At 36.4% G+C, this 23,569-nt stretch overlaps 1 protein-coding gene across 1 annotated transcript in view; it reads left to right on the top strand.

Annotated features, from left to right (window-relative positions):
• The window catches only part of LOC118192238 (serine protease ndl-like), a 36,684-nt gene extending 15,072 nt beyond the window's left edge, over positions 1-21,612 (top strand). The window contains exons 2-3 of the mRNA XM_035363150.2: positions 15,153-15,765; positions 20,006-21,612. Coding sequence (XP_035219041.1) covers positions 15,191-15,765; positions 20,006-21,236 — 1,806 coding nt within the window. The 5' untranslated portion in view covers positions 15,153-15,190 and the 3' untranslated portion in view covers positions 21,237-21,612. The remainder of the gene's footprint in view (positions 1-15,152; positions 15,766-20,005) is intronic.
• The last annotated feature ends 1,957 nt before the right edge of the window (positions 21,613-23,569 follow it).

Below are 23,569 nucleotides of genomic sequence, written 5' to 3'. Positions count from 1 at the left end.
CACTCTGGTAAAAGTAAGAAAACACAGGAAATGTATTCTAAGCACAAGAGATATATCTTAGATTAGTTATTTCAACAAACAAAGAACGAAATAGAATGGCACCCTTTCAAAATTTTTTATCGACAATACTTATTTTTAAAACGAGAACTTTCGTAACAAATGAGAACAACACATTAAAAGGTTGTCCACGGGTAACACCGCCGCATATATCTTACACTAGAAGAGTGTTTGACGTATTATCCTGTAAAATGAAAATGATCGAAAACTAGACTTGTTATTCAAATACATATAATCAAATTTAAAAAAAAAAAAAAAAAACATGAAACTCAAAATTTAAGTTTTAGTATGCATTTCGTTTTCTAAATTTTATTTGTATCTTTTGTAAGACTATTATTAAAATTGCATTCCTATTTTTTTTTTATTGAAGACGTATACAAAATTTTACTTAAAAGTCTTAACACTAAGCAAAATATTTTTTTCTTATACAAAGAGTATGAGAAATTTAAAAAAAAATTGAGAACCTGTTAGGATTCGAATTCGAGACACTTTACCATTTATCCCACTTTTAATGAAAATATTAACTTTTACCTTGAAAAATATTTTTTCCTTAGCCACTGAATAAAACGATAAGAAAAATCTTGATATAAGTACCTAAACCAAACAGGTTTCTTCACGATTCAATGACTAACATCAGCATAAAACAGCGCGAAAGAATAAACGTTTCTTTCAAAGTATTACGCAATAAAGCCAAGTTCAGTTTTTTTCATTTCTACTGGTCTTGGAAGTGAGACGTTTTAGCCGCTCAAAAGTCACAAGTTTCATTTAAAGAATACTAAACTTAATCCTAAAAAAATTACATCCTCGAATTACGATGCCATTTTTTTATGCAGTGTAATTTCAAAATATCTTTAACTGGGATTTGATTATTTAAATTATGGTACAGCATGCAAGAGTTGCTCGGGAAAAAAGATCATCAGGCTAAGGATTTTTAAAGGGAATTGCCCATTGCACACGGAGAAAAGTACGAAAAGTTCTACACAACTATTAGACGGAATTTGAACTACCAATGTTTTGCCGTCTTACTTGCTCAGCTGCTGATGGTCTCTGTAGTTAATTTCACAAAGGCATCTATTACATCTAACTTAGTGGATATGTTAACTGAGGGCTCGCTAGCCACTGAACGGTACGAAAGCTGAAAACTGGTAGTTCGCCCCGATTTCGAATTCTAACGAGCTGGCCGGCTGGTGAGTTTCCGTGGTTTTTCCCTTGTGTAACATGAATACAAGCCAGCTTTTTCTACTTTCTTAACAAATGCATTCTTTCCCTCAAGCAAATAATTCTTGTAAATTTTGCCATAATCTAATTAGTTGTATAATCAATTTAATCATCTTAACTAAACTTAAATGTGCTGAATATTTTGAAAAGCCGACACTGGGTAAAATCATTGAACACGGTCTTTTATAACACAGCAGTCAATAATTCAATTGATTTAATGAATTCTGCAATGAACAATAAAAACTGGTATCCCATCCAGTAGAATTAGGACGAAACATTTATAACATAAATATAACCTCTTGCCCATCTGTCAGGCAGATGCAGGATTTCATCTTCAGAAACCGAAAATTTTAGTGGGGTTTCTCCGAAAGATTAGACGGGCCACCAGCGGCCGAGCGGTAAAGTCGCTGGAAACTGGTAGCTCGGTCCGAGGTTCGAATCCCGCGAACGGGCTGGCTGCATGGCGTTTTCGTGGTTTTTCCCATGTGTGTAACGTGTGTGCCAGTTTCCCTTAGAATGTCCTCCACGAAGCCATCCCTCCCCTTAGGCAGATAGCTCTCGAAGTTTTGCAATAATCACACACACCATCACCGAAAGATTATAAAGCCTACCAGCGAGGAATGGGGAAGACCCCGAATATTACTAAATCGACTTGGGTTTAAACTCCTGTGAATTTAAAGTTGCTGAATATTTTCATGGTTTTCTTCGTGTATAAATGCAAGTCTGTTTACCTTTAAAACTGCTCCCAACAAGATATACGTTTCTTTTCATGTAGCCTTTATGTACTTGGCAGTATTCCGTTAACTAATCAAGCAACCGAAAGATTCTCCAGAATGTCCTTTGTCCATCAGTGATGAACCTTTCACTTTTTTGTATAGGTGAACATGTTTTCATCTTTATATTTATACAAATATTCTCGAGCTACCCTAGCTAATTTGAAGTCATGAAATATAAACAGCTTCATTTGGTCATACATCGGATTTATTTTAAAGCTGACCCGAACGGACAGATCTGTATCGTTACACACAAAGCAAGTCATCGGCAGTATTCCGTTAACTAATCAAGACACCGAAAGATTCTCCAGAATGTCCTTTGTCCATCAGTGATGAACCTTTAACTTTTTTGTATAGGAGAACATGTTTTCATCTTCAGATTTATACAAATTTTCTCGAGCTAGCCTGACCGAGTGCTCTAATTTGAAGTCATGAAATATAAACAGCTTCATTTGGTCATACATCGGATTTATTTTAAAGCTGACCCGAACGGACAGATCTGTATCGTTACGCACAAAGCAAGTCATCATCAGGTATGTCATTTATTCACCTACCACTGACCAACGAGCACTTAAAAATACAGCAGTTGATTGCCGTGATGTCTGACCTCCGTCAGCTTGGGATAATGTTACAATGAGTGGGTTAAACAGTGATTTACTCCTCATAGAATGGACATCACAGTCCAGTTCTTAGCATAGATATTTCTATTACACGCACAGATATTGCTCTAAAGTTCTGAGAAGTTAGATATTTTCACCACTGTCCGACGATGGCTATGTTGTAAGAGCAAAATTAGCAGTTTGTATTTCGTCAAACAAGGATCCAAAACAAGCTTGTTACAAAAACATGGTTGCTTCAGAAAGTTACTTATCAATTTTGTTTTGGGAATTGAAGTTCTTAGAAGATAGATGAAAGAGAACAAAAATTGTGCATTTCCCAGCTTTTCGAGCAATTTCCTCTTCCAGGATTCCCTTCAATTATTGAATGAGAGAATGAAAAGGCTGAATGTTATTCTTTACTCTGTTATTCTTGATATACTGATAAGACCCTCGTTACTTAAATGGTGTGCAGCTGGTAAAATCCATAAAGCAAAAAAGGTGGACGTTTATCGAGGTTTAACAAGCTGAATTTTTTTGAAGAAACGTTTTGTGGGCAATTTGTAAGCAAAAGCGTCCTTCCTCGACTTCATGACTTGCATTGTTAAATCAGAAAAGATCCAATTTACAATTCAAAATAAGATTTCTACCGATTATAAAGCGCGGGTTAGCTGTATAAGATAACTATTTTCTGTAAAATAAAATTTATTACATTAAGGAGAATTTTCAAAATTAGAATTCAAGCTACATTTCTCAATGTCATCTCCACGGGGCTGAATAAGGTTAGCAACTTCCGCTTTTATTTTTTGCCTGTAACAATCAGTATGCTACAGGAACTCAAAAAAGAAATTTTATGGTAAACGTCGCAATCTAAAAATCAAGATAGTCTAGGAATTCAGATCTTAGAATGCAGAGATTAAATCATATTCAACTTAAATAAAACTTGACATAAAAATAAAAGGCAGGAAAAACGCCGAATTGCAGATCTTCTGAACTTTTGACTTGGTTCCTGTTGGACCGCACGAGAAAAAGGAAAAACCTCAGTAAAATTTTCGCTTAATCAGAAACGGCAAATATTATGAGAATGTTCTGTCATTGTTCACAAATTATGTTTCCTAACCAGGATGGAGGTTAACAAGCCTAGGTGCCTTTTTCTGCGAAATATATTTCACCTGGATCTCTTCTGTCACTAATTGATGATTAATAGAAGCCAGGGGTACGTGAAAACTTCTCAAATGATCGAATAAAGTTCTGCGATTACCATTTGAATCAAAGTACCTAAGTTCATTTACATCAGGCTTGATTGCTTTGAATGCCTACGCAGTCACCTACGGCCAGGAGGAATAAGGTTTGGTATGGTTTATTGAATTATGGCAAAGCATGTTGGGGCTATCTGCTTAAGATGAAGGATGCCTTCGTGGCTTACGTTTTAAGGAAACTGGCTAACATACACGTTGCACATGAGCAAAACCACGAAAACGCCCATGTAACCACCTCGTTCGCCTGGAATCGAAGTCCGGTCTGAACTGCCAGTGTTCGGCGACTTTACCGCTCGGCCGCTGGTGGGCCCAAGAGAATAAGGAGATTGAAACTCCGCTCGAACTATCAGCCATCATTCGTGATGAAAGGGTGGTTGCATGGAGTTTTGTTTGCCTTCATATGTAAAACCCTTATCAGATCTATCAGTGCATAGTTCAATAGAAAACTTTTTCAAGAAACACATTTCTACCAGAAGTATTAGGAAGAGTCTCACTGACTAGTTCCCCTTCTTTTCTGAGCGCCATAAAGTACTGCGGGTACTTACGCAATCGATCTCCGAACGCAACAGTCTCGGTTAGAAAACTCGTTTAGACCACTGCTGAGAAAAACAGTTTTCTCAGAAAAATGTCTTAATTCTATGATGGCCATAATACGAATAACAGTCAATTTCCATTATTAACTGCCCAACAGCGAAGAGTGGTAAAGTCACTGAATACTGGTAGTTCGACCGGTATTCATTTGAATTCCAGGTGATTAAGTGGCTACATGGGCGTTTTCTATTTTCTCATGTACAATGTGGATACGACCCATTTTCACTTAAAAAGGTCCTCCACAAAGACATCTGTTCCTTTAGATAGCCCTAGCGTACATTAATCCGTAATTATTCGCATAATAAAAAAAAACCTCACTTTTAGGAAGTGCTAGCCAGACAGCTGACGAGAGTTTTGCTGTAATAGATTAAATAAAAAACTATCTATACTAGACAAAAATTTTGTGTTTTGAATATTTTCTCATGTATAATGTGAATACGACCCAGTTTCACTTAAAAAGGTCCTCCACAAAGGCATCTGTTCCCTTAGAAATAGCCCTAGTGTACCATAATAATTCGGATAATTAAAAAACCACACTTTTAGGAAGTGCTAGCCAGATAGCTGACGAGTGTTTTGCTGCAATAGAAATGAAATAAAAATCTGTATCTACGATAGACAAAAATTTTGTGTTTTGAATATTTTTAAACAATTCTTTCGTTTGAAGCATGTGCATAAAAATAATTTCTATAAGAAAAATTAAACTGAATATCTCAGTAAAGTACTTGAAAATTATATTCTTTGAAAGGGGTACCTTTATAGAGATCTACTATTTACTTTTTATTAGATTATGGCAAAGCGCGCTAAAACTAGGGACAGGGATGCATTCGTGGAGGAGTTACTGAAGGAAACTGGATTGTATCAATGTTACCCAACTGGGAAGACCACGAAAACACCCATGCAACCACCCCTTTCGACTGGAATTGAACCCAAGTTAAATTAACAGTCTTCAGCGACACCTCACTGCTCGTGAGCAACTTTTGTTTATGAAGAAATTTCAAAAGCACAGTTATGTCTTAGGTAATAAGGTATAAAATCAGCAGTAAAAAAGTAGAAAGTTTCAAGGCGTTAAACCCTAAATATAATAAGGGATGCCAGGCGTTTGATTGATTAAAGAAATAATAAGCACACACGTGCTATCTGCCTAAGGAAAAAAATGCCTTTGTGGAGGACGTTTTAGAGGAAATACGCTCGCATTCACGTTACCATGTGAAAAATTGAAAAAGATCATGCAGAGGCTTAGCAAATAACATATTTGGAAATTTCATTGAAAACTGCAGTTTTCAATGACATTTCATGATATTTGCTAGAATTCTAAAAAACTTTATTATTTAATGTTTCAATATTTTCGATATATTATAAAATTTGTCTAGCTAATTTAATAATTTCTTTAATTTACGAGTTTTTTTCTTTTAAAGTTTCAGGCAGCATATTTCAACGAAAATATCCATTTTGACCGCGTTCGAATGCAATTTAACTATGTTTTTGCGTGATATCTGTATATAAGGACAGAATAAAAGACTCTTTTCCTCCAAAAAAATTATAAAACTGTTTTAAAATGAATTCTGAAGAGAATTTTTCGTGGCGTCTGTACGAACGTATGTACGTACGTATCTCGCATAACTCAAAAACGGGTAGCCTCAGAACGTTGAAATTTTGTATACATAACTACTATAACATGTAGATGTGCATCTCATATTTTGGTTGCAATCGACCGCGCCAAACGTATATAAATATGTTTATATATATATCCACTCGTTTACCCGTCTCATGGATCTCAGTTTCTTTACTTTTATATGCTTGTAAATTGTACATTTTTTGCTTTAAAAATGATTGAATTATGCTGTTCTTGTCTTCCTGTTAAGAGTTTTATGCCTTTAGTAAATCTGTATGCAATATTTTTAGAATTATCAACAATTTTAAAGTTGTTTAAGTGCCATTAAGCCTAATAATTGTTTTGATGGCGGCCATTGCTTGTTTACATTTGAAATAGCAGAGTAGTGGATTTGTTGCTAATCTAGAGAAACTTAGCTTCTCAACAACAAAGATAACGCCTTCATTTATTATTGCCAATTAAATCATGCTTAATCCTTTCTGGAATTATTTCAAGGAAATAAGTGTTTAAGATTTACATAATTTTTAATAATTTAATTTTTAATAATTAGTAATTTTTAATACGGATATTTTGAGTTTTTATATATTTTTGCCTTGTCCCGAAGTGAGAATTGAGTCAATTGAAGGAGAAATACTCAATCGTCTGTGAAAAACTTTCTTTTTTGTTTTGTTTTCTTAATTTCTTTTATACATCGTTCTAGCTTTATTATAGTATTTGAATAGAACATGTGGCAACGATTAGATAATTCTTTAAATGATACAAATTTTGGGCATTCTGAGTTATAATATGAACGAAATATAATACTGTTAAGTGAACCTAGCTCCAGAGTGTCGCTATGTTAAACAAATAGAGTGAATTTTAAAGAATGCATTTATTCTCTTGTGGTTTATGCGCTGTTGGCGAAGTAGATTTAATTTAATCCAATAAGTTTAAACGAAATGCAAGAAAAATGCGTATAATTTAACACTCCGTACAAGGAAGTCATGTGGTGTACACATCAGATTTTTTTCTACTTAGTTTATTACGACAAAGCACACTTGCTCTATCTGTCTAAGGAAAGAGATGCCTTCGGGGAGCACTTTGTGAGAGAAACTGGCTCTTATACACGTTACAGATGCAGCCAGCCCGCTTGTCTTAAATCGCATCTAGTCGAACCAAGTCGGAACTACCAATGTTCAGCGATTTTTACCGTTCGACCGCTGGTGGGCTTTTTTTTTTTTTTTTTTTTTATTTTTCATATCACATATTTACGAGTAAATATTTTTTCATTATTAAAAAGAGTTCTTGAGTTTGGTAGTTCCTTATTATCGTTCTCCACCTATGATAAATCGAGAACTCGTTAGCCACTTTATGAATTACCGAAAAACACATGTTTGGTTATCTTTGCATTTCTGAGTGATAATCAGAATTGTACTTCAAGATTTCATTGACGTATACTCCTTTACCCAATGATAAATAAACTGAATTGTTGTTACAAAAAAATACATCTGTTTTCAAACCAGTGTCCGATTCCAGTTCTAATATTTTGCCTGCATGTATTTGACATTGCATTTCTCCCGAATTCAATCATTTAAAAAGTACCATTTCACGTAATACAAATTTTCACATTCTTTTTATCGTTTAAAAAAACATCATATTTGATAGTAACAAGAACTCAACTAACAAGAACGTAACAGCGCAATCAATAAACTCGAATTACATTATGACATATTACCAAAAAAATACTTTGGAGGTGATACTGATTTGTGAAATAATGATTAAATATAAAGCATGTACTTAAATACGTCTATGACCTGCCTCATATGTTGAGTTAATTATTGCGGGGCTCGACAACACGCCTCGCAATAGCTGTCCTGCTTTAGACGGTTAGGAAGATATATTTTAACTGTAATTTCAAAAATCTGATAGCATGCTTTTATTCTTTATACCCAAGACATAAACGTGAGCATTTCTCCCAAAAAATCATCTCTTATTTCATTAGATATTTACATATACGGTTAAGGTAATGGCCTCAAAATGCATTTAGTAATGAAATAATAATAATAAAGATTAGAAGCAAAATTTACAGCACAAACACTCCTTCTCCACAGAAAACATTTTTAGAAATTTGTAAATATTTCATTTTGAGAGGGGGTGATAAAGCAGCCTAGGTGTTGCCAATTACAAGGCCCCATTAAAACAGTCTAGGCATGCCAGACGGAGACATTTTGCGCTAAAAAAATGAGGATTATGTGGGTTACGGCAAAGCCTAAGCGATCTATTTGCCTTAGAGATTGTCTTCGTGGATTACTTTTTTTTAGGAAATCTGGCTCATATCTACGCTACGCATGGGGAAACCCACGAAATCTTCCACGCAGTCAGCCCGTGTACTAGGGTTTGAACTCATGTCGAACTACCAGTGTTCAGTGCTTTTATCACTCTGCCTCTTCAGAAAGAAGGCCATTTCTGACGCCCATTAATAGAGTAGTACAAATGCGTACAAAGATATAATTTAAATAAATTTTGACATACTTGCCATCTCATTTAACTTAAAGTTTCATGCGGGCGCCCGTATAAGAGATTATACCTCGAGACAGTGTTGGTATTACAGTCCGTTCTTTCAGTCTAACTGGAAGTCTACAAATCTAAGCATAGAATTTATGTGGGGCTCATTAGCAAACTCATTTTTTACAAAATTAAAAAAAAAAAAAAAAGGCGACGCAAGTCTTTTGGCCTGGGCTTTGTTGCCGTAGCCGATAATCTACGCATGCTGAGGCAGTTTCCGAGACGATAATACTCTTTTGAAAGGACTGAAAGCTTTCGTCGCTGCTGCCATCTTGTGGCCCTATTTGGAAATTATTCCTGAGCAAATTATGCAAAAATAAAATGCGAGCAAACGCGAAGAAGTTATGTTTTTAATGAAGTGAATCATCAAAAGTGTTCACTGTTCCATAAGTTATTTACAACATTTAAAACAGTTTCTCGAATATTTGCTATCTTAAGATTACGTTCTGAAATTTTAAATTAAATTCATCAGTAAATCACGGCATTATTTTTTAGCAAGAGCTTCTCTTCATGATTCATTTTACAGTATGATCGCTAGCGAAAATCTGAAGCTTTTTTCAAGCATAGAATCTTACAATCATTACTAAAATAATTTGATCTTTAATAATGCATATGCTCACGGAAAAGTTGGGATAGCCTACAAAGAAGTGATACTTAAGTAATAAAGAGCAGGTTTTTCAAATGCAATAACATAGCCAAAAGCTTTATTTTTAATAAGTATATTTAATTTAATTCTCTTATTACTTCATTACAGTGAAGATTTTGAGACCTGTTTCTATGGTTCTATGTTTCGAGATCTATGGTTCTTCGAACCGCAATGTCAAATTGTTTCTGCAGTACTGCTTATATAGTAGAAAACTTTTGGTTCTATTTATTTTTAGATGTACTTTAGATCTCTCTGAACAGATGCTTGGCATTAAAAAAGTAGAGTGATTTATTATTTCTGAAAATTGAAAACACTTTTATACAAATTTAAACTTTTTTTTTAAACAGAATTAAAGCTCACCCAGACGGGAAAGTGATTAGTGATTCTGATTACCGAACCTAAGGGCTCGAGTTCGAATTCCGGAGAAGGCATGTATGTAAATTGTCTGTTCCTACATAGGAGGTAGCCCACCAGCGGCAGAGCGGTAAAGTCGCTGAACACTGGTAGTTCGGTCCGAGGTTTGAATCCCGCGAACGGGCTGGCTGCAAGGGCGTTTTCGTGGTTTTCCCCATGTTTAACGTGTATACGAGCCACTTTTCCTTAGAAAGTCCTCCACAAAGGCATCTCTCCCCTTAGGCAGATAGCCCTAGTATGCTTTGCCATAATTAAATTAACCAAACCAACCTACATATGAGGCTACGGTGGCCCACCTACTAGGTGCCTCCATAATAAAGGGACCATCGTTTTCGGCTTTAGTAGTAACCAACGCCTATAATGGGTAGTTACGTATTCATCCTGTGATTTTGTACATATGTATGCAGGGTTTATCAGTACAGCGGTGGTAAAACTTTCAGGAGAGGTGGAATAGACGTTAGACGATGGGAAATCACATAGCAATGCATGGTCGGAACTCTTTTTCTGGCGCTGTAGTGACGACCCAAAAATCAAAAATGAAAGGACACGAACGGGGTGAGAAAACATGTTTATTATTCGGAGAACAGCAAAAGCAAAGGAAAAAAACAACATAAAGGGACAACGATCGTCATCAAAGAAGGTGTTCTAAATTTCGACTCGGACCGTGATGCATGAAACGTGCGTTATGCGTCTTAGGCCCCGTTCAGACGAGGGCGTAAGGGGCATAAGGCGATCTTCCATGCGACGGAGATCTCGGTCCGGGGTTGTAATTTAAAAAACCTTTTTTAATAAAGATCTTTTTTTTTTTTTTTTTTTTTTTTTGTTTTGTTTTGTTTTGTTATTTGTTGGTTTCTGCTGTACTAAATATAATAAAACACGTTTTGTCTCACTGTTTGTGTCCTTCCCTTTTTTTTTTTTTTTCGTATTGTGTCGTCGCTATCGCGCCAGGAAAGCGTTTCCGACCATGCAATTGCTATGTGATTTCCCATCGTATAAGTATACTCTATCTCTCTTGAAAGTTTGTCACTATTGTACTAACACATCCTGTATAGTCTCTTGTATTATCAAATTTTTTATCTCATTCTCAAGACTACTTTTGATTTTCCCCTTTTTGGCGGCACCTATCTTTCCACACCAATGTTCCTTACTAGCATGATAACTGTGTTAAAGCTATTAGGTTGATGGCAGCATAACAATCAACGGTTTCGGATTTCCCTTGAGGAGGGAAAATAAAATTAAAGATGTGCTAATATGTCTCTGATATTTTTTCGTTCCTTCTTCTGTTTTCTTGTTTTCACTTTCAAAGTAATTTAATGATGTTCAAAAGAAGAAACTGAATTAAAAAAAAAACCAGATAATATTACTGATGAGTAACGGAATGCTCGGGAAAACGATCTATCAATCGAAATTGCATCCTAGAAATAAATGACTTGTATCTGTCAGAAACGTTAAAATAATGAGAAAAAAAAAAAATGGTATGCTAATTGCAAAGAAAACTGCGTTAGAATACATCGCTGTTGATAATTGAGATTTATTTCCTCTTTCTTAACAGCGTGATCCTTGGTATTCATCGTTAAGGTATTCGAGTTTTCATTAAACATTTCATACTTATAGTCGAAAGATGTATTATTTCCTTGAGAGGAAGTATTCTGTTATTGGAAAACTGGTTGCATGCCGTGAAATCGAATCAATCACCGCCTCTAAGTCATACAAAAATTAATTTATAGATGCCAAATGAGCCATGTAAAATTCCGTATTGTTTACCGTTCGATGTAGTATCTTCGTCTAATCCATTTTTTTTTCATGCATAAAATGGAAATTTTTAGTGGTGACGTAGAGCTGGTGATGGTGCTTAAAGGTATAACCGCCGTCATTGGAAGGTTATACAGTTCTTTGTTTTGGCATGGCATTCTTGAATAGCATACACAGCTAAACTGAAGCATTCGCACCCATTCTTCAGTTATTACATGTGTGTTTTGCAGCAATTCAAAGAGTAAGAAAGATAATCGTTGGCCATTTTAAGAAGCACAGGAAACTGTGAAAAGAAAGCAAAGATAATACGGATGCTAAATTAAGAAAAGTGAAATCATGGTTTTTTTTCCCTTATGCTTCGTTCAGAACTTTTGATAACAAATTTTTATTATTATGATTGGCTAAAAGGAATTTTTATTATAAGCCTGTTACTATTTTTAGTGAAAGAGAAAATGGCAAAATTAAAAAGTTTTAAAGGGATGTTACAAATTAAAGTCAGGTATTTTATCTTTAATGTTCTTTACCTTTGCATATATATGCTACTTCAAGGACTTTCAAGAACTTTTACCTTCTTGAAAAATTTAAGGACAATATTTATGGTATTTGGAAAAAAAAAAAAATCTGAAGACCTTTAAACTCGTATATTTTGAGAAAAAAAGAACTTGCAAACTTTTAAAATTGGAAGAATTCCAACAGGACTTTAAAGTTTCCGTTTATTGTCAGAAATGTGTATTCAAAATTTTGTAATTATTTAAAAGATTAGATCCAAAATTTATAATTTGTTTGAAAATTGTACATCAAATTTATATTTTTATGATTATATTATAATTTGGTTTGCTACTGTATTGCATTTTCTCTCAGACTTCTTTATCGCTAAGCTTTTTTTGTGTTTCAAGGAAGAGGGATCACTTTGAAATAATCCCTGGACACGTTGCCATTAAGGGGAATGAATTGGCGGATATTGCAGCTAAAACTGCAACCACAATGTACAATCTTCAGATTCCACTAGCAGACATCAAAGGGTTTGTCAAAAGCAAAATTCTCAGCAAATGGCACAAGCAATGGGATGGCAAAGTATATAACAAGCTGAGAAATGTAAAACCCACCATTGGATACTGGCCATGTATGGCTAATAGAAGGGAGGATGTCCTCTTGACTCGACTGAGAATTGGCCATTGTCGCCTGACCCACGAGTATCTTCTGAAGGGAGAAGAGAATCCCAGCTGCCCAAACTGCAATGCAGATCTGACAGTCCATCACATCTTGGTGGAATGCCAGAGTTTTAATTATTTTCGCCAAAAACATTTTAATTGTTCAGAACTGGACTTAGGAAATTTAATTGGAAAAACACATCATCGTAATTTGTTTCTGTTTTTAAAAGATATTGGCTTGTATAATAGACTTTAACCTGTTTTTTAAAAGATATCAGCTTTTATCATAGATTGTAATCTGTCTCTTTTTACCTAAGCTGGAAGTTTTTACAAATGACTAATTGCATTGTTACCATTTGTCTGGAGCAGATAACCTTGACAGGTTTTGTGCCAAATTACAATAATCCAATCCAATCCAATCCAATCCACTTTGAAATAACACGCTTTAGATTGGTATGTTACGAATACTTACTAGTTTTACAACAGGAAAGGAAAGTAGTCAAATTAAAATTAAAGGTTTGCTTTTTGTTTTCATATTTTATATTTTGCATGTTCCCACCTTCAAAGAGAAAAATGCTTGGTGGTGATAGAATAGCCTTTTTAGAAAAATCGTTAGAACGTTAGAGAATGTAGTTTAATTCTGTACAATATATACAATACATGCTTTTTCAATGAGGAAGAAAATGATTTTCCTCAAGGGCACAGCATTTAGGTTTCAATGAGTAATATAACTGTAATCTCTTGTTGATTGTGCGATAGCTGCAATATACTAAAGCTGGAGAAGTTGTAGCAACCTAGAGAAGCTTTTTTTCATAGATACAAAGATGATACTTATGACGAGACGTTGTCGAAGACAAGATATAATTTACTGCTGGGCAACTAATTCTTGATATACATATTATTCTTTACACATCATGCGCGCAATGTAAGTGGCTAAGTGAAATTACATTAGCTCATGAAAATATATGGGTTAGTTAGTTACATTATTATACTTATATTAGCAATTTCTAATTATTTTGGGCTCATCAGCTGCCTAGCGGTAAAGTTGCTGAAAACTAGTAGTTCGGTTCGGGGTTAAACCGTTTCAGGGACGGCGGTTTCGCCTTGAAACCGCATTTTCAACATTTTTTTTAAATTTAGAAAATTTTTTTTTCTCAAAATCGCTGCTAAAATTAAATTACTTCTTAAAGCTGATAACAGATGGCAGCAGCAAACCTTTCTGGGCATCCATTAATTGATACGAATCATTCAAAAATAGCTTCTTTTGCACACTACTCTTTTTGACCCATTTTAAAAACAAAAAAACCAAAAATTTTTAATTTTTCCACAATATATTTTATAAGCAGGTATCAATGAGTAATGAAATGTCCTTAGTTCACACACACACACACACACACACACACACACACACACACACACACACACACAAAAAAAAAAAAAAAAAAAAAAAAAAACCTTTTATTTTTGAATGTTTTCATTGCGGTTTCAGTATGAAACCACCGCCCCTCTGGGACATCGAAGAAAGGATCAGATGACGCAGTCGCGAGATTTTTTGCAGTTGTGTTTATTGCTTTCGGATCACTGCTGTAAACAGTTGCACAATATCTTCATTTGAGTTGCTTCAAAGATGAGGATTTATGGAGCTTTTGAGAGAGGGGAAAACATTTCTTATTTTTTAGAGACACAGAGCACACTGAAAAACACAGTTGCGTTTTTATTATGATTCTCTTAGCGGTCGCTTTTCTCATGCTTCTAGCTCATAGTAAAATAATTGTATGCATCTTAATTTATTTTATTTTTACATATAATTTTCTTAGTTTTAAACATAATTTTTTAAAATATTTCATAGTTTAATGCAAGTAATTTAGTGCATTATTAGTTACTTTTAGTCTCATACTTTTTTGTTTCCTGTTTTAAATTTTTTATTTATAATTAAAAATGCGTGTTTATGCAAATATTACTTACTTCATTAGTTGTTCAGTTATTTACTAGTATAATCTGCAATTTGGGTTACGTTCAGATACTTTTCAGCAAAGTAAAGATAAATAAGCAAATGTTTAGTCTTAAATGCTCTAGACGGGCGCTGGTTTCAAGGCGAAACCGGTCCCCTTTCCAAAATATTTTTTTTAACTCATTTATGTTGTCTATAGGACCAATGCATGTCATTATGCTTACTTTTTCATAACTTTTAAAAAAATCATAACATTGCGCCCCTGAAAGGGTTAAATCGTGGCAAACAAGCACGCTGCATGGGTGTTTTCATGGTTTTCCCCTATGTGTAACATGTATACTAGTCGGTTTCTTTAGAAAGTCCTCCATGAAGGTATCACTTCCCTTAGACAGATAGCCGTCGTGTGCTTTGCCATAATTAAACAATCTAATTATTTTGGTATGAAAACCGAGAACACTGAATTACACAGTATAGTGATTTGAAATAAGGTTCTTCTTTGTCGATAACCTTGTATTTTTTATTTCGTATGTATTCTTTAATAACCTAAATTCTTATAGGCTCAAAATTCACCAATATTTTCCTTTTTAGCTGAAAAAAAGGGAGCGCATGTGGGGACGAAAGTCCAAATGATTTTCCAGCAACATTTATGCAGTGCGAGAATTCCTTGGCGTTGTGCTATCTTAGCAGCTGTTATGGGGCTCCTGGTTACTGGAGTGATAGCTTTGGCAATTTACTTCGGTAAAGCAAACGGACAGGACAGTATTTTATATTCCAAAGCCGAACCTATTAAGCAGGGTATCGAAAGCGGTATTACCATCTCTTTCCCTTTCAACAGAAATGCATATTCGAATTCCACTTCGAAGACAATCGTCGGGACAGTTCCCAATCCCTTCAGCTGCCCCAAACACCACTTCGCTTGCAATTCATCCAGAAAGTGTCTGCCTCTAGAGAAAAGGTGTGACGGGACGGTGGATTGTCCGAAAGCGGAAGACGAACTGAACTGCGTGTGTGCTTTCCGTATGCCACCAATCAAGTTCTGCGACAAGTACCCAGATTGCTTCGATGAGAGTGATGAAAGCTTTTGTTCTTATTGTCCAGAAGGATCTTTTAATTGCGGAGATGGAAAGTGCATACCTAGGAATAAAGTGTGCGATTCTGCTATCGACTGTAATAATTTCATGGATGAAAACTTCTGCTTCAGGTGAGTGACTTCTAATTTTTCTGTAGCTTCAGAAAAATGATTGGTACATTTTAAGAAATCTGCGCATTTTCTTTAATTCCGAATGTTTCGCTTAATTTCTCAAGTCATTTATACCCTTTCGTATCTCTACACTAAAAAGAGACAATGTATAAATTTTGACATACAGGGGTTGGACAAAAATATGGAAACACCTTTAAAAAACATGTTTCTTTGCTTAATATGGTGTAGGAAACACGTTGGCATCCAAAACAGATTGCAGTCTTCTCGGAATGAATAAATACAGTTCCTGTATGTTTGCCAAGGGAATATTATACCATTCTTCCTGCTAAACGGTGGCAAGTTCAGATAACGATGTTGGCGGTGGATAACGAGAACGCACTTTCCGTTCCACTGTAGACCACAAAGGTTCGATAATATTCAGGTCTGGTGACTGTGGTAGCCAGGGGAGATGGGACAACTCATCCTCGTGCTCAGAAAACCAGTCCTGGACAATGTGAGTTGTGTGAACAGGGGCTTCGTCGTCTTGGAAGACACCATCACCATCGGGGAACAAAGTTTGTACCATGGGATGAACTTGATCGGCCAAAATGTTCACATAAGTCTTGGCAGTCATGTGCCCTGACACAGTTATCGTGGGGCTAGCAGAGAACCACGATATGGCTGCCCAAACCATAACAGAACCCCCGCCATGTTTCACTCTTGGCAACAAGCAGTCTGTATGATAGGCTTGAGATGGCGTTCTCCAGACGTAAACTCGGCCAAAAGTGGGAAACAATGTGAAAGAAGACTCGTCAGACCATATTACTCGCTTCCACTGCTCTATAGTCCAGGCTTTATGACTTAAACACCACCTTTTCCTGTTACGGGCATTAGCATCACTGATGAGTGGCTTCTCAATTGCACCACGGCCAGCAATTCCCTGTTTATGAAGCTCCCTTCTAATTGTTTTGGTACTCACAGGGTTCGGTAACACAACATTCATTTCAGCAGTAACTTTTGCAGCTGTGGTCTTCTTATTTTTCGTCACAATTGCCCTTAATGATGGTCTGTCACGATTACTCAGGACACACTTTCGTCCGCGCTGTGATTTAGCAGATGTTTTTCCGCTTTTCATATATGCGGAATAAATCTTCGATACAGTACTCTTGAAACACTAAACACCTCGGCTACCTTGCTTACGGAAGCACCTACCATACGTGCTCCAACAATTTGCCCACGTTCGAAGTCTGTTAACTCTGACATAATGCAATGACAACCTCACATAACAGTACTCCGACAACAACTGAACTGTTTAGCACATTTACGAAGTTATATAGGTGGCGTCAGTAGTCAAAAACGCCAGCGCCACCTACATATTTCATTAAAATCAAACTTTCTTTTCAAACATGCATTTCACAAGGTGTTTCCATATTTTTGTCCGTCCACTGTATCTTTTTCTCGTATTTCCTGTGAAGGTACAGGCAACTGGGAAGCGTGGCAGAAAATTAAAGATATTACTTCGAGAAAACTCTGCAGTGATATAAATTTCCTTCATAGTATGTTCTTTGGAAAGGGAGCCCATTGTTGGGGATACAGCTTCCAGTTTCTAATCTTTTCAGAAGCGTTGGAAGTTGTCTAGTGCGATGGCTTTCAACCTATCTTCTTTTTTGTACGTTGCCCGTTTTCCCAAAATGAAATCTAAACTTATTTGGCAGAGAATTCCACGCTTTAAGGATTTCATTTTCCTAACTATCAATTAAGCTGTCCTGTATGATCTCTTTACACTTCATCTTCTCAAATGTTGCACGCAGATCTGAAAACTTTCTTTTCTACGCAAAGCTTTCTTGAAATTCCAATAGTTCCATTTTCAGATTTTCAAGCTCTAACCATTGCAAGCAAGAAAGATCAATTTCTTCAAACTTAAATTTATCTGGAGAAGTAAGAAAACACATGGTTGTTTCCATTTGGCGGAACTGTAGAAATGTGTCATTAAAATTCTCCTTTGCAGCTGCTACGATGCTTGAAAATTCCTTGTAGATATCTTCAGGACTTGAAGGATTGTGTGCAAAGCGTGTAGAATTTTCTAGATGAATCTTTAGATTTGGAAAATATTTCAGCTACCCGCTTGCAAGATCTCTTTCAAAAACATGCAGTTTTCTTTCAAATGCTTTAATATCTCAAAACATCCTTTCTGACGTTTTTCCCAAGCCTTGCAGTTGCTTGTTCTGCACATTGAAGTATTGTGTAAAATCTGTAAAAAGCATAACGCTGTTAAGCCAGACCATATCAGTGAGCTGTAGATAATCCTGCCCCTTTTCTCTTGCTTAAATTACATATAATATTAGATAGGAAGGAAAAGTGAATTAAAGTTGTACAGTATCGTTGATTTAGTACGAAAAGACACCTCGTGGATATGAATGTTAAGAACTGAACGTTTTAAACGCGCATTTGTTTGTTCGATATTTCCCAAACCGTGATTAGTTATCACAAGCTACCTTTATTTTCGATATCTCCATCAGCTGAAATGCAAATCTAGACCCTTGTTAGAACTTCACGTTGCATGTCGTTGCATAGCGCGTGACACGCTTGCACAAGCATCTGTAATACGTCGCTGAAGGTCCTGCGATGTTTGTGGAGGAGTAACATACACCTACTGTTTGAGGTATCCACATAACAAAAAGTCCATTGAGTCTGGTTAGGAGAATGTGGAAGCCACTCTTCGAAACCACCGTACCCGATTATTTGTTCTCCGAATTCCTCCATCAGGTACTGCTTCACTTGCTACGTCGCATTGGAACCATCCATTCAGGAGTTGAAACAACGACAGGTTCTTAATAAAATCCGGTATTATGCCTTTCAGAAGTTCTAAGTATTGTGCGGCCATTAACGTACCTTGGTAGAATATTGAGCCGACTAGCCTGTTATTATAAATTCCGCACCAAGCATTAATCGGAAGTCGTATATTTGACGTCAAACGTCGGCAGAACATGATTTTTTCTGCCAAGAATGTTGGCTGGACCTTTACCTGGTTTATGACGAAGTTGCACCACGCGAAACGTCTCTAGGCATCCCCGTCCAGTAATGCCTCATTAAGGTGTTGGTATGGATGAGTACTTAATTCATTTAGAATTTTCCAAAAGCGACTTTTTGAGATTTCACTTATCTCTCTTGTGCCACTGTTTGGATGTGTGAGGCCGTGATAAGACATCTTTCGGTTGCACCTTCCGCCCTGCCTTAGCTGGTCTGCCGGATCGAAGTCGGCTAGTTACGCAGCCTGTTTCCCTAAACGTTTCAGAACCTGTAAGATGGTTTTGTATGAAGGATGCGGACCTGCAAGAAAACGTTGTCGATGCAACCGTTCTGCCGATCGTTCCTTACGCTCACGTTCACCATATGTAGAACCATCTCACAATAATCATTTTTTGAAAATCACTCCATGACCATGAGCTCCAACATACAACCACGAGAAGATCTCTTTTACTGCTGTCTCTGGTGAACAGGTGCGACGTTTCATACACTATTTGCATAATGCACAAATTCGCACATCAAGCTCAACTTGCGTTTTGCGACACGATTGTGCCCGATATGTATGTTGTCTACTCTGTTTGTAAAGACAATCAGTACAAGGATGCACCCCACGGGATTTGAACCACAGTCCTTTCGGTTGTGAATTACAAGCGACATTACTTTGCCACGATACGAGCATGTTTTTCATCCGAAAGATAATCTCTCTCTTCGTTCAAGTTTTGTGATGTCACAGTTTCGAAAATCGCGATGAAACAAATGTGTGTTTTAAACGTTCGTTTTTAGCATTCATGTTCACAATCTGTCTATTCGTAATAAATCGACGATACTCTCCAACTTTGTAATTCACTTTCTTCCTATCTCGTATCATTTCCGAGATAGGGAGGCTAATTCGGCCGTTTTTCACTAGGCGGCGCTGTAAGCTATCTCGTTAAGTAGCGCATAGCCACTTTACTATATCTAGACACCAGTTTTATGAATATAGCTGCAGCCGTTCGCCAGTTAAACGGATAGTACCGGGCATTAGTGGGAACCCTGTATATCCATGTATCTTTGGTGTTCCATCTAGCACTAGTGTTAATATAAACGCCATAACAGTATTTTGTGTAGTTTCTTTTAACTTGGTTAAATAATAGATGATTTTCCTTTTAAGGGAAAAAATAGAGGATCTGCAACATTTCTGCAAATGTATTTTTTATTTCTGTTAATCTCTGCTGGTTTTTGTTCATTCTTTCAGGTTGTCATCGAATATAGCAATCGCAAATGCGGACAGTCCTGATCCTGCAGATTCAACTAAAATCGTTGAAGTATCTAAAACCGGTTTTCTTTTGAGGAACAGGAAAGGCGTTTGGTATCCTGTGTGTGCCAATCCTCGGGATTTCATGCAAGATGCCTTGGCCTCTTTCGCCTGCGTCAGCATCACTGCTAATCCTCTCGCTGGCAGCACACATCAGTTCAAAAGTTTTGATCGACAACCAGACGTATACAAAGGCGATTATGTCTACCATTATTTAGGTAGATTTGTACAGTGGAATGGATGTTTGACTGACAAGGGCATCTTCGTATCTTGTGATGACGTTCGGTGTGGATTTAATCCAAAGCACTTGCTGCCCCGACGTCCTCAAGGAAGGATAGTTGGTGGGGAGCTCTCTGAGCCAGGAGCATGGCCTTGGCACGGTGCAATCTACAAGAATGGTACTTATGCTTGTGGTGCAACTCTTATTACCAAGAACTGGTTAATATCAGCAGCCCATTGCTTTCTCAGTTATACAAACAATTACTACGAAGTCCAACTGGGCATGCTGCGACGAAGATCTTTCACACCACATCAAAAGACCTATCGAATCGATAAGGTGGTACCACATCACAAATTCAACATTGTTACTTTGGATTTTGATATAGTAATGTTAAGAATTGCTGAACCAGTTGTTTTTGATTTCTGGGTGCGGCCGATATGCCTTCCTGACCCTCGGAGGATCGAAACTTCTGGATCCATTTGCACGGCCATTGGCTGGGGAGACACTGGAGAATCGGATGATGATTCCGATGATCTCTTGGAGGTCACTGTTCCTCTAACCGAATCTTGTAGGAAGAATATGGATCGTTGGATGTGTGCTGGGTTCGTTGAAGGCGGACGAGATGCTTGCCAAGGAGACAGCGGTGGACCTCTGATGTGCCTGCAAGAAGATGGTTTGTCGTGGTATATAGCTGGTGTCATTAGCGCCGGCACAGGTTGTGCTAGGCCTAAGACGCCAGGCATGTATACAAGAGTTGTGTACTTTCTAGACTGGATTCAGAAAATTATGATGATGCCGGATAACAAGAATCCTCCTTTATCATCATGCCCTGGATGGACATGCGCTGCTGTAGGTGGAGGAAACTGTCTTCGGGTAGAAAGAGTCTGCGATGGTCACGTGGACTGTTATGATGCTCAAGATGAGGCGAATTGTTTGAAGAAGAAAATATAACTTTAAACCAAGTGTACATATAAAGAGCTGTATACTAATTGTGCAGTAATATTTCTTTCCATTTGTTGAAATTTTGTAAAATAATTTTTATCGAAAATTCTGAAATTCCAAGTAATGTACAGATAACTGTTTACTTTATAAATCCAGCAGATACTGAGTATTGTTCTATATGTAATACTGAAAGTATTTAGCAAACTTTAAGAATTACGTAAGTCTGTTATCTTATTTATGAAATTGTTATTTAGCTTTTTATATTTCACAAATAATTACTTTAATTTTATTTTTTATTTATATTTTAAGTTTATAATTAAAATATAGCTTAAGAATGTCATAAAACAAAATAATGAAATTTCGTTTTTACATGTAGATGACTATAAGAATTTTTAGAGAATAAGAACCTTTTAAATTATTAATAAAATTTTTATGAAAATTAAACGTAAAGCGTTTGTATTTATTCAAAAAAAATTGCCATAAGAATATTCGAATAAATTTTTGCCTCATACATCGATTGATTTCATAATTTTTGCCTCATATATATCATAATTTTTGCCTCATACAATAAATTCTACAATCTACAATAAATTTTTGCCTCATACATCGATTGATCCTTATTTAACCCCTTAACTGCCGCGGGCGTATATATACGCCTTGCTCAGCCGATGCGTTAACTGCCCCAGGCGTATATATACGTCCTTCCAAACTGCTATCATTTGCTTTGCGCTGCTACACCTAAAATTATTCGCAAAGTTAACGCATCGGCTGCGCATCTGGGCGCATCTGGGGCAGTTAACGCATCGGCTGAGCAAGGCGTATATATACGTCCGCGGCAGTTAAGGGGTTAATAAACTATAATAAACAATCCAGTTTCTAGCAGAAAGTGAAGTACTAAGCTTGTATATGACTAATAGACTTTGTGTAAATTATTCTATGTTTATACCTTGTTTCAAAATATAACATGCTGCAATATTGAGCATAGATTGAATTCTCATTACGCAGCCTTGAACCACACTGTTGTTAGTGCAGCTGACTCCTAACCTTAACAGAAAATGTGGTTTTTATTTCAGCGTAATGTTTAGCTTGATCTCTTGTTCCTCCCTCCTCTTTATAGGTGTAACATATGGCTAACTCTAACTGGCTGCATCTTGGGCAGCGTTTTCGGCGTTGAAATGATCAATGGGTTTGGCCATTTCCGATGGACTGGGTTATTTAGATTACGTTCAAACATTTGAGAACTATCTGCTAAGAAGAGGGAGGACAAATTTCTAAAGAGGAATGGCGTGTACTCATGTTATACACGAGGAAAATTGCGAAAACTTCATGCAGTCAGACTACTCACCAGAATTTCATCTCTGGTCTAACTAACCAATATTAAGTGATTTTGCCCCTCGGTCGTTGGTGGTCAGGGCATTCTTGAAGAATGCTTGATAGGCAAATATCTTGCATAAGAATTTTTATTTATGCTTAATAAGGATTACAGTTTTGCATATGGAAAAAACAACATTATAGAATTCTAAAATACTGTCTTTACATTCACTTCCAATCACGATTGGCCAATTAAATATCTTAATTCATAATTATCTTTGGTGCACCAATGACCGAGTGGCTAAGACCAACGACCAACGGTCTTGTGGACCGCGTGCAGCTGTCGAAGCAATTTTACGCATTCATTTGAATTTTGTGTTTGAAGCGAGTATGATGCTTAACGTTTTACGGGCAAAAGGATATGGGCTGAGCTTATGTTATATATTTATTTCTTATTTTTACCTGCTTTATCTTGCCTAGAAAATAAGCTGCTGGTCTTCTGAGACTTCTTAGACTAGGAGATCTCAAATAGGGGAAAAAAATTTTATAAAATTTTCTTAGGGGGGTGAATGCGGCCAGCCTTTTATTTACCTGATAAATACTAGTTTATTTACTTGATAAATATTGGTTTTTTAGTAGTTAACACAAATTTTATTCAAGTTTTGGTATTATTAACATTTTATATGATTTTGTTGTTTAATTCCTACAACACATTAAAAAATAATCTAAATTAAATGTATTTTTAGAGTTTTGGAATGAAGAGGAGGGGAATGATCGACTAGCAGTGGTGAAAGAGGTGCACAAAGCAAAAAATGTTCAGAACCCCGGTTTTTATTATTTTTTTTTTAACTTAATACTAACCATGTGTAGTATTTTGAAGACTTAATCCTTACTTGGTTAAAATTTCCCTAAATCTTGTATTATTCCGGCGAATGGGATGGCTGCATGAGCATTTTCGTGGTTTTTCTTGTGTGTAACGTGAATGCGAAACAGTTTCCATTTCAAAGTCCTCCACTGAAGTATCCTTTCCT

This window comes from Stegodyphus dumicola, chromosome 5 (assembly GCF_044657685.1).
Source record: "Stegodyphus dumicola isolate Sdum_Otavi_A_Nest chromosome 5, ASM4465768v1".
In the NCBI taxonomy this organism is placed as follows: Eukaryota; Metazoa; Arthropoda; class Arachnida; order Araneae; family Eresidae; genus Stegodyphus; species Stegodyphus dumicola.
This window is presented reverse-complemented; position numbering and strand designations above follow the sequence as displayed.